At 39.3% G+C, this 12968-nt stretch overlaps 1 protein-coding gene across 5 annotated transcripts in view; it reads right to left on the reverse strand.

Annotated features, from left to right (window-relative positions):
* Positions 1-11184, reverse strand: part of LOC110520077 (cysteine/serine-rich nuclear protein 3) — a 32930-nt gene extending 21746 nt beyond the window's left edge. The window contains exons 1-3 of one of the 5 annotated variants that reach the window (XM_036974358.2): positions 11089-11184; positions 10922-10999; positions 10145-10188 (exon numbers count right to left, since the gene is read on the reverse strand). Coding sequence is in view for 1 of the 5 variants with exons in the window: in XM_090229734.1 (XP_090085860.1) it covers positions 10922-10987; positions 11089-11125 (103 nt within the window). In the remaining 4 variants the exon portion in view is untranslated. Of the gene's footprint in view, positions 1-10144; positions 10189-10921; positions 11056-11088 lie in introns of those variants that run through there. The other 4 variants (XM_090229736.1, XM_090229737.1, XM_090229734.1 and 1 more) reach the window with 4 other exon arrangements.
* Between the last annotated feature and the right edge of the window lie 1784 nt (positions 11185-12968).

The following is a 12968-nucleotide window of genomic DNA, read 5'->3' on the forward strand; positions in this document are numbered from 1 at the left end:
CTTGCTGATCGTTTTAAACTAATCAAGGGCTGAAGATGCATTAGCAGGAGCCCATATTTCAGGTTTTACTCTATTGACAGTGTAGTAGTGGTGATGCTGTTGCATAGGTGATTTAAATATTGACTGGCTTTCATCAAGCTGCCCACTCAAGAAAAACCAGGCTAGTTACAAACAGCACAGAAATTAAATCATCAACATGGATGTGTCACACCCTGACCTTAGAGAGACGTTTTATTTCTCTACTTGGTGAGGTCAGGGTGTGATGTGGGGTGGGCATTCTATGTTTTGTATTTCGCCGAGTGTGGCTCCCAATCCGAGGCAGCTGTCTCGTTGTCTCTGATTGGGAATCATACGTAGGTAGCCTTTTTTCCCACCTATGTTGTGGGATCTTGTTTTTGTACAGCTCTTGTAGCCTACGGAACGGTACGTTCGTTTTGGTTTCACTTTGTTATTTTGTTGCTGGTTCTCATTGAAATAAATATGATGACCACAAATTACGCTGTGCCTTTGTCTCCTTCAAACAACGTACAAAATCCATCGGATGTAGTGACCATAATATAGTAGCCATATCTATGAAAACCAAAGTTCAAAGGCTGGACCTAATATAGTGTATAAGAGGTCATACAATACGTTTTGTAGTGATTGTTGTTGATGTATGTTGTTGATGTAAATAATATTTTTGGGTCTGTGGTGTGTAATGAGTAGCAACCAGACGCTGCACTTCTATGAAATTGCTTATTCCAGTTACACTTAAGCATTCACCCATTAAGAAAATGACTGTAAAAATGGTTAAATCCCTGTGGATTGATGAGGAATTTAAAAGATGGTATGTTTGAGAGGGATGAGGCAAAAGGAATGGCAAATAAGTCTGGCTGCACAACTGATTTGCAAGCGTACTTAAAATTGAGAATTCATGTGACTAAACTGAATAAAAAGAGAAGAAACTATACTACGAAACAAAGATAAATGATAGCAAATTATAGTAAAAAGCTTTGGAGCACCTTAAATGAATTTTTGGGCAAACTCACTATCATTCATTGAATCAGATGGCTCATTCATCACAAAACCCACTAATATTGCAAATCACTTGAATTATTTTTTCATTGGCAAGATTAGCAAACTTAGTCATGACATACCAGCAACAAACGCTGACACTACACATCCAAGTATAAATTAACAAATTATGAAAGACAAGCATTGTAATTTTGAATTCCGTAAAGTGAGTGTGGAAGAGGATGAAAAACGTATTGCTGTCTAACAGCAATGACAAGCCACCAGGGTCTGACAACTGGGAATATTACTGAGGATATTAGTGGACGATATTGCCACTCCAAATTTGTCATATCTTTAATCTAAGCCTACTAGAAAGTGTGTGCCCTCAGGCCTGGAGGGAAGCAAAAGTAATTCCGCTACCCAAGAATAGTAAAGCCACTTTACCGGCTCAAATAGTCGACCAATCAGCCTGTTACCAACCCTTAGTAAACTTTTGGGGAAACTGTGTTTGACCAGATACAATGCTATTTTACTGTAAAATAAATTGACAACAAACTTTCAGCACGCTTATAGGGAAGAACATTCAACAAGCACGGCACTTACACTAATGACCAATGATTGGCTGAGATCAATTGTTGATAAAAAGATTGTTAGACTTCAATGCGGCTGTTGACATTATCAATCACAATCTGCTGATGGAAAAACATGTGTGTTGTGGCTTTACACCCCCTGCTATATTGTGGATAAAGAGTTACCTGTCTAACAGAACACAGAGGGTGTTCTTTAATGGAAGCATCTCCAACATAATCCAGGTAGAATCAGGAATTCCCCAGGGCAGCTGTCTAGGCCTCTTACTTTTTAAAATATTTACTAATGACATGCCAATGGCCTTGAGTAAAGCCAGTGTGTCTATGTATGCGGATGACTCAATACTATAATCCCTGCAAAACTTAACAAAGAGCTGTAGTTAGTTTCAGAATGGGTGGCAAGGAATAAGTTAGTCCTACATATTTCAAAAACTAAAAGCATTGTATTTGGGACAAATCATTCACTAAACCCTAAACCTCAACTAAAACTTGCAATAAATAACGTGGATATTGAGCAAATTGAGGTGACTAAACTGCTTGGAGTAGCCCTGGATTGTAAACTGTCATGGTCCAAACATTGATACAACAGTAGCTAACAAGCGGTGCTCTGACTTTTTAACAACACTATCAACAAGGCAAGTCCTACAGGTACTAGTTTTGTCGCACCTGGACTACTGTTCAGTCATGTGGTCAGGTGCCACAAAGAGGGACCTCGGGAAAATTACAATTGGTTCAGAACAGGGCAGCACGGCTGGCCCTTAAACGTACACAGGGGGCTAACATTAATAACGTGCATGTCAATCACTCATGGCTCAAAGTGGAGGAGAAATTGACTTCATCACTACTTGTTTTTGTAAGTGTTGACATGCTGAATGCCCCGAGGTTCCTGTTTAAACTACTAGCACACAGCTGACACCCATGCATACCCCACAATCACCAAGTTAAGAACAGACTGTGAGGCGCACAGTACTACAAAGAGCCATGGCTACATAACTCTATTCCACATCAGGTAACTGATGTAAGTAGTAGAATCAGATTTTAAAACAGATAAAAATACACCTTTATGGAACAGCAGGGACTGTGAAGAGAAACACACAGGCACAGACACACAAACATACACGGATAAGACATGCACTCTACACACACCTACACATGGATTTTGTATTGTAGATATTGGATCGTAGAGTAGTGGCCTGAGAGAACGCAATTGATGTGTTGTGAAAAGTAATGTCATGTAATATTTTAAATTGTATATAACTGGCTTAATGTTGCTGGACCCCAGGAAGAGTAGCTGCTGACTTGGCAGCAGCTAATGGGGATCCCTAATAAATACAAATACAATACAATAGGAGCAACCTGGTCTCAGAGCATTTTGTATTATTCTGTACATAAATCCGTGACACTCAATTTAGTATGATATGTTACGTTTGGTATGGTTACATAAGACAGATGGTTATGTAAGGTAAAAACGAAAGGAAGGTGGTTGGTTGGGGTGGATGGGTAGGCGTATAACGCAAATGTCTAACAGCCCAAAGGTTGCAAGTTTGAATCACATCACAGACAACAGTTATCATTTTAGCTAATTAGCACATTTTCAACTACTTGCTACTTTTTAGCTATTTTGCAACTACTTAGCATGTTAGCTAACCCTTCCCCTAACCTTAACCATTTACCCTAACTACTAAACTTAACACTAACCCCTAGCCTCGCTAATGTTAGTGAGCTAGCTAACGTTAGCCACCTAGCTAGAATTCGTAACATATACGTTTAGCAAATTCAAAACATATTGTACGTTTAGCAAATTCGTAACATATAATACAAATTGTAATGCTAAACATATCATATGAAATGGGTGATGGACATCCACAAATGAATACATACCATACGAAACTCAACATGCCTCGGATTTACGTACAGAATAATATGAAATGCTCTGAGACCAGGTTGATAATGGACATTGGTGCAGGGAGTGGGCAATGTATTTCTGATATTGTGAAGCTAGAGACAAGGGAACCGACTATAGACACCACAGCCTACATTCCAAATGACACCCTATTCCCTACATAGTGCACTACTTTTTGAGGGCCCATAGGAAATAGGGTGTAATTTGGGACATATTCCTGTCGCTCTCTCTCTCTGAAGCCTGGGGAGAGGACCTCGCCAGTCTTAGCTAACACTCAATATGGCGTCTCATTCCAAAGTGCTAGTGTTTTAATTGTCATCATACAGCACTGTGCAAACATCCACGCAACCCAGATGGCTAGGCTGATTTTTGTCTAGTGGGAGATTCAGCTATGTGCCAATAGGCAGACTGTCTGGGCGACTAGGGCCATTAAAGCCATACAATGAGATTGCACAGTGAAGAAGAAGAACCCTAAACCACTAAAGATCTTCTGCCATGTTAGCAGTCCAAGGTTGGGCCTAACCTCATAAATCACTGGTGTGAGGCACGGCCATAAACAGCAACCTTTAGAGGCAGGCAGGGTCTCAGCTGGGCTCCCTGAGGAGAAGCTGTGGCCTGGATGATTATAGATCTACAGATGATGTCGATGGAGGATTCCTGCAACCGATGGCGGAGGGAACATAAACACAACGTTGATGGATTTCACATTCAATGGCACTGTTTAAAAATAAATTATACATGAAAAGGCCACAGAGGAATATGTTTGGTGAGGGGGTCAGAGGGGACTCGCTCTCTCTCTCATAATCATGGGTTCAGGAATAACAGAATGCTCAAGGCAATTTTGTCAAAATTGAGTTATTGACATAGCCTTGTTCTGTTCAATTTTCTCCTCTATATAGTACTCTAGATACCCAAATTAATGTTGTTAAATTCAAAAGAATACAATATAGAAAAATTGTCGACACCATTCAAATCAATGAGGGTTCGGAACTTTAAAGCCAATTATCTCAGAATCATCTTTTGCAGATAGAACCTTATAGTCCCAAGCTTTCGCACACAAAATCGAATGACATGCATTTGCATACTTAACTATGAAATAATTAAATATGGTGGAGAGGGCATATTTATATTCAAACACTCAACGTTTCTGAGGCACCAATAACACAATAATATAATCTACATCTTACTCATCCATGATCAGATCATGGTCAAATTAAATTGAGAGGAGAACAACAAAGAGTCCAAGAGAATTGGAAAGTCACATGCACAAGGAACCATACACCAATTAAACACAAAGGAATCCATTTAAGGAAATGTAGCACATCTACAGACTTATGCAAATCAGACTTTCGAAATGCGCTCTGTACATTTGTTAACTTGGAGCTGCCTGAGGCTGTAGACTGCTCCACACACATGAAAGGAAAGGAGGGAGTCAGACCAGCCCACTGCTGTACACGGAGGGAGCTTGCCTGCCTGCTGCAGCTAGCACAGGGACCATTGATCTATCTCCCCCTCCTCACAGAACAATAGAGGAAACGCCAGCGCTGTCTTTTATCAATGCAGGTCCAGGGATAAGTGAGATAGAGGCTAATGCCAAGCATCAGGATGTTTAGGGTGATATTATATCAAACTGGGCTGCTCTGTTCCATTTCATAACATCGATAATGCATCGACATACAACTCCAAATAATATGAGTTCAGAGTTGCTAAGGGGGATGTTGTCATTACAATTCAATGATGGGTAAATAACAGAACATGATGTTGTATGCACCCAATATGGTTGGTTATTGTTTGGTTATTTTCAAAGGCAATTTGTGTATAAAAAAAGTCATTTTATTATTTACATTTCCTCTTTTAAACATGCATTTATAAAATGCTACAGTATTATTCATCTGACATTAGTACACTGAGTATACAAAACATTAAGAACACCGGCTTTTTCCATGACAGGTGAATCCAGGTGAAAGCTATGATCCCTCATTAATGTCACTTGTTAAATCCACTTCAAATCTGTGTAGATGAAGGGGAGGAGACAGGTTAAAGAAGGATTTTTAAGCCTTGAGACAATTGAGACATGAATTGTGTATGTGTGCCATTCAGAGGGTGAATGGGCAAGACAAAATATTGAAGTGCCAGGCGCATCGGTTTGTGTCAAGAACTGCAACGCTGCTGGGTTTTTCACACTCAAACAATTTCCTGCATGTATCAAGAATGGTCCACCACCCAAAGGACAGTTGGGAAGCATTGGGGTCAACATTGGGGGGGGGGGGGGGGGGGGAACTCAATATTAGGAAGGTGTTCACTGTATATCAATCCCTTTTGTCTGCCATAATTAGTCAACCAAATGATGCAAAAACAGTAAACTTGTTGGTGTAATTCCAGTCATGCACTGTGGAGGCATAATCGGGTACTTTCACCCTAGTTGTCAATCACAATCCTCAGCCAAATTATTCATAAAAGCATATTTTATTTATGGATGCATTTTCCCAAGCTACCTAAAAGTTTGCATAAGCCCTAGCTCTGGCAGAGACAGAACTGCCAAGGCACCTCACAGAGACATAGATGCTTTCATCTCTCATACAAGCGGAGGGAGCCAAGGTGGTGTTGGTCCATGTTCGGCAGACATTCTTATGATTTATATATAGTATTATCTGTTGAGATCTTCAAGCATTTTCACATGCAAAACATTAGCTCTGTTATTTGGGAAAATTCATGAAGCAGGTTATACTGTAGTTGTAGGTGGACAGTGCAAATCTAATTATATTCATCTGAAATGAGAGAGCAAGAAATAAAGATTTCAACTTGAAGATATATTTTATTTGTACTATAAATAATCTAAATAGACCAAATGAAAACATATCGCCTTTGTAGGCTAAAAACGATATGCAGCTCTCACATTTCGGAGGCTAAATTTAGCCTAATTAACTAACTTCATCCTAACAGATACGGACTCCCGCAAGCCGCCTCGGAGATAGAAATAGAGTCATCACCACCAGACAAACTCAGTTATCCATATACAAATCATCATCATTTTACTCACATGATTCTTTGTCACTAGAATATCTACTGTAAATGAAAATCGAATACAGTCCATGAATGCAGGGGGATGCAAAAATATGATCATATCGTTATACTCACATAAATATAATGATTGTTTTAATTATGTGGTTACATTAAATCAACCCTTGGTGATTCACACATGTACTGTAAAAAAAAATATATATTAATTTGACAGTATCACATTATTTCTGACTAATGATCTGACAAAATAAAAACATATACCACAATGGTAGTCAATTTACCAAAGAGTTTTTCGCCACATTAAAACTGGTTGCCATAGTGATGGCAGGCATAATGAGCAGATTAACTGCGTGCTGGAAATCATTTGTTGAGAATTTATTCAGAGAAATGTGACATCCCCAAACTCGTAGGAATAGGAAAAGGGGTGCTCTTAATTTTCCATGGAATCAAAACAAATTGAGAAAAATTCACTTCCAAACGAAAACAAGTCTTGATAAGTATGCAGGCCCATTACCAATGAGAGTACATCAAATGAGATAGCATAATTATGGTTATAGGTTATAGTTGGCATAATTATGGTACTGTATCTATCACATTTAGAGTTCCAGGGCAATATGTTTATGTGGGCTGGGCTCCAGCAACTAACTGTTCATGTCAGATCCTAGTCATTTATTTCCAGTGACACAAAATAAACTACAAGACATAGATAGACTGGGACAGTAACCGAAAGGTTGCTGGATCAAATCCCCGAGCTGACAAGGTAAAAATCTGTCGTTCTGCCCCTGAGCAAGCCAGTTAACCCACTGTTCCCCGGGCGCCGAAGACGTGGATGTCGAAAAAAGGGAGCCCCCCCCCCCCCCCCCCCCCCCCCCCCCCACCCCCGCACCTCTCTGATTCAGAGGGGTTGGGTTAAATGCGGAAGACACATTTCAGTTGAATACATTCAGTTGGACAACTGACTAGGTAGCCCCCTTCCCCTATAAATAGAACCATCACTTTAAGCTCATCTAAATAAAATGGAGGGGAAAATAAACAATTTCAAGTCAACCTATAATAAGCAGGAGAGAGAAAGCACTTTCCACATTGGTGTCATGGCAACATCTCATGGGAGCCAGCCAAACCCTGAACAACCTCACTAGCCTGCACAGAGCCAGACCAAAGACCCTCAAGGACTCGTCACATCATAGACATTAAGATTAGAAACCAACATTCCTTCTGAGAGTGAGACAATTGTTCTGTTTATATGAGTTGATATTTGTGCTGTTTGACTTAATTCAATACTGGAATACATATTAAGTCGATAAAATGGATTGACATCGTCTTCCATTTGCAAGAGGGGTGTTACATTTAGTTGAGACATCAAAGCCTTTAGGTGAGAAAATAAGAATATCATAAAATCATTGTTTCTCCAAGATAGATTTTTAAAAAATAGTGTAATTGTTTTTTTTTGTGATTTTGTTCCCTGAACAATAAACAGAAAATGTCCTGTTCAGCCTACAGACATGCTTCCTACAGGGCAGAACATTCCAACTGATAAACAAGATGTGAACCGGTGATCTAAAGCACAAGCTACTCCCTACCCAAAACAATCTTCTAGCTTGACCTTTTTGCCCGTTTTACAAGTCACTATGAATGGAGCTGCAGGTCAACTTTAAAGCCAAGCATGAATCCCTGTCATTTCCACATAAAAGGATGCCAAATTGATTTGGCGCTGAATGTGAACCTCCGTGTGAAGACTACTCACCCGCGCAGGAGTCGTGCAGGGAGATTCTACTCTGTATGGTTATCTTTAAAAGCCGTGCCACCTTCCCTGTGAATCTTTAATGGACCCCATTCAATGTGACAGAGCCCAAGCCATCTGTGCTACAATATGTAATAGCAACACATGGCAGATTCAATGTACCAGATTAATGATCCAGCCTAGCACCCAGTAAATACATTTAGTGAATGTTTCAATGTCCCCTAACTATGTCACATGTACTAATTCAATTATATTGCTGACCGATTGGATATACAAACAGATGATCAGGGAGGACAAAATTCACAGCCAAGGTAAGAGAAGGAGCTCCACTCTTGCCTCACAGATATCAATCTCTTTGCTGGAATGTGTGTGTGTGTGTGTGTGCTGCACATTGCTGTCTCAGTGGCTCCTTCCTGTTTGACAAAAGAGGATGGTTGAGGGACAACAAAGAGGGTAGTGCTGGATAATGAGGCACGTTGCCATATTCAAACCCAGTTCACTGCTTTACTGGCACAGCGTGTCTTCCCAGCTGCTGCCAATGCTGACATCCAATTACATGACCTTTGCCATCTAACCCATTTTGATAAGGCATTGAATAATCAGCCTTGCAATTATACCTAAAATCGAATGCTATTTTACGTTTTTTAAACAACTAATTGACCGATGTCGATTAAAATATTGAAATTCTATTTAGCTTTTTTTCTGAGCTCAATGCACAGTTTCTCTAGAGATGAATCAGATCAAGCCCGAACAAGGCGATGTATGAGTTATAGTTTCCAACAGGCCAATATTCGACATAGTATAGTGCAGAAAACGTGGTAATTGACTACAATGCCCATAATCCATTGCATTCCTACTTGTCTGGTCTGTGTGGCAACGGAGAGAAGAACGTGAGATTGAGAGGGATAGAGAGCAATTGCTTCGCGAGGCAACTCTACCTGAAAATAAATTATCTAAGTGATTGATAGTTGGTATTCAGCAGTCATAAAGTATACCTCATTTCCTTTGAAGAACTACAAACATTTTGATTTTGTCAGCATAGGCAGCAGCTCTAAAGAGACGAGATGATGACCTGGAATGAAATAATAAAGTCATAAAATAAAACGAATGTAATATACACAACAACTGAAATATTTTAGTAAAGTAATGTAAATAAATGATGGTTAATAATAAGCCAAAAAAATTATCAAAACTGAAATTTAAAAAAAATATATTATTTTTTAATAACCTAACCGAAACCGAACCGACCGCAAAAAGCACACATTTTTTGGTCTTCTAAAATGGCACTCATCATACTGACGTATACTACTGCTTGGTAAAGCCTGTATTGTGTCTGTTGAAGAAAATAAAGGCACATCCACCATCAAGGACTACCTTTTCAGCCTATTATCAACAAGGCCCCATAATGTAAGCCACTGGGTGTTTCCCCGCATCAATAGCCATTGGGAAATGATTTCATGTACTGTAGATTCTGACACATTGCAGCATGTATTGAGTACCTAATGTCTTATTATAATCTCATAATGATCATGACTGAATAACAGCCAACATGCACATGTCATAGATGTTACAATGTGTTTTGTATTCATTTAATATACCAGAAGCTGTGCCTTGTCTAACAATTCCTGACTACTGTATCGTTGTTTCTACTTCATAACCAGTCACTGTTGAGTAGACACTGTAACACAGTTCTCTCTCTGAATATCAAGATCAAATCTTAAGATAGCTTGTTGAGATATTTTGTAGCAAAACTGCAACAGCTGTGCAAAGCTTTTAACTGATTCTCAGAGCCAACGAATTCTACCAAAGGCAGGTGGCATCACATTTCTGCATTCCACTGAAACACATGACATGTTAGGCAGTATAAATGAGAGATACAATATACTCAGCTAGTCTTACCTTAAATAAAAGATGTAGGTATGCTGTAGCAAATTGTCTCTATTCTGTGGAAAGAAAATAAATTAATTTAGATGTAAATGAGCCTAGAGTCAACTATTATTTCCAGAGGCAGTGCCACATAAAAATCAGGTTGAAAGTGACTATAAAATATAACCATCAATGAACTCAAGGTGATACAGGTAACAGAGAATCTGTAAAGATTGACCCGTTGGAAATGATGTGTTTTTCATTATTCCTTTGAATAATAGTCACAGCAACGTTAAAAATAACTACTGTAAATGAATAAATTGCTCAGTTAAACATGGAAAATGTCTCGTCATGCCAGCAAGCTCTGTTATAGGAAAAAATATACTGAAAATGTGTGTTGATTAAAATCATGGTAATAGCCGATTGGCAGTGCTCTTTCTGCACTCACCCTCTCAGTAAGAGAGAGGGAGTAGAGTGTGCACTATGCCTGACACAGATACATGTTCTCCAGGAGGACTCTGCAGAGAGCCAGCCTCTCCCAAATCTCACTGCTCTGCATTGGAGCATTTTATGTACAGATACTAATAACACACACAGGCATGCATTTAAACGCGCGCGCGCGCACACACACACACACACACACACACACACACACACACACACACACACACACACACACACACACACACGATATTCAATGATATGCCCCAATATATACACAGATCATACCGTCAATGAAAACTGTAACCAAACACATGATTTAACTCTATGCCAGATTGATAAGGATGAGGTTCAAGTTGCGGCACTTACCATTCATTTCATGTTTCAGCCGTTGCAACGCCTGCTTGTTCAATGACGTCCCTCTCTCTGAGTAGCCTAATTAAGCATCTAAATTATACGTGTTTTTTTTTGAGAATGTCATTCACTCCATTCATAAAAAAGCTTTTTTAGGCGCACACTATTTAAGATTTGCCTACCTGGCACAGTCGTGTCACATCCACAGTGCACATTCATAGGCAGTTCTTCCGGTTTCTCTTGGAACAATGGTGCAGCATCGGTCTGACAGATACATCAGCAACGTGACTTCCCTTAACCAATCATTTCACATGGTTTAAGGAATCAGGAATCGTCCTCTCAAACCTTTGTACACGGTTTTGCCTACTTTAGGCAAAGCTGGGAAGACAATGTGCATCAATGCTAGCAACTATAGCCAATGGCAATATGGCGTTTATACACTCAACTTGGATACAATTGTATATTTTAAAGTCAACGGTGTCGAACTTGGCATATGCATAACTTCGTCCCACGGAAGTGTCTGGGAACGGGATTAGTTTATAAATGACAATTAAAAATAATCACATGGTGTTGTTCTCCTACCAAATTTAATTTCAATGTAAAGTATTCATACATAACCTATGAATATAGTCACTACCATCTTCTCTGTTTTAATGCTCAATGTATTATGTTATTGACAAAACATTGTAGGGGAGTGGGGTACAATTAGCTATTTTTTACATTCAGCATCACTCTGTCAAGGGAAATATAGTATTTTTTCTAACAAAGATATGTGTATATTTCAGGATGTTGCATATCCCTGAAATAATGTAAACATTACAGGTTTGGAAACATAGCTTGTCCCAAAAAAAGTGGTCTCTTGGCACAATTTACCCCGGTATGGGATAAGTTTAGCCACGGGACAGGGTAAATTAAGCCACCTACAAATTTCTGTACTTAATGAAATATTACCACTACCTTTTTAAAACCATGTCTATCTTTATTTCCCAAACTCAAATGCCTTGCATTACCCCTGGGATGAAAACACTTCAATTTGCTATACTCGCCATTGCCTCAACTTGCCCCAAGGCAAACATTTTGACTATATTAGCCCTCCTACAAGGATGCACTTCCATGCTAGGTTTAGGACCTCATATTGAAGCTTTTAGAGACCCCCAACTGATGTATAGAACAATGATCTACTTTGGTTTAGATACAAGCGTCATGAAACCTCTAACACAATACATTCATGTGTGTTGGTAAAACTCGTTTTTCGGACCTAACTTGCGTACCACTTTTTCTATATGGTTTCTTCCCTCACAGACTCCATAAAATGATGGCATCTTCCTAAATATTTGGTCAAATTAATTTTGTGTATGGTTTCCTAGAAACAAAGGTGGCTCAATTTACCGGACTCTCCCCTATTAGTATACATTACATAGACCTAGAAAGAAATGTTTCTATAGTCTACACCAAAATTGTGTGTATTTGGGAAATTATCAAAACCATAAGCCTCGGGTTTACCACCATGATTTGTCTTGACTAAAGTTTCTGACTGTTGCAGATTGCTGAAGTACACTCCCATCTAGTGGATACTATATGAAGATACATTACTTTCTCAACAACGTGTGAGAGATGTTTACCACAGTATTGCACACCCTCTATTGATCAATTCCACCCAGGCCTATGGAAGAAGGGACTCAGAAGACCGACTTCTTTGAGATCCTAAGTCAAAGACGGTACACGTGTGCAGTAGCCTGTGCATTTCAGTCTACGTAGACACCCACGTTCTATGTACACAATGTTCTCTCTAACACCATGGCAGCTGGGTGGGGGATGTGCTTCTCTGAAAGAACAGTAGATGATGCTAGTAGTTCACTTGCAGCAGGGATGTGTAGAAATACACAATATGCTACGGTACTCATTCATTATGCAGTGATCATTATTTTTGAAATGTTTTCCTTATTTTACACATTCTCATTTACAGCAACGACCTGGGGAATAGTTACATTTTCAGTGCTGTTTCCTGTACTATTGTATAAAGAGCAATTAATCTACAAGAGGCCTGAATAGAGAATACGCG

Source organism: Oncorhynchus mykiss, chromosome 3 (assembly GCF_057628025.1).
Source record: "Oncorhynchus mykiss isolate SJ-2025 chromosome 3, ASM5762802v1, whole genome shotgun sequence".
Lineage (NCBI taxonomy): Eukaryota > Metazoa > Chordata > Actinopteri > Salmoniformes > Salmonidae > Oncorhynchus > Oncorhynchus mykiss.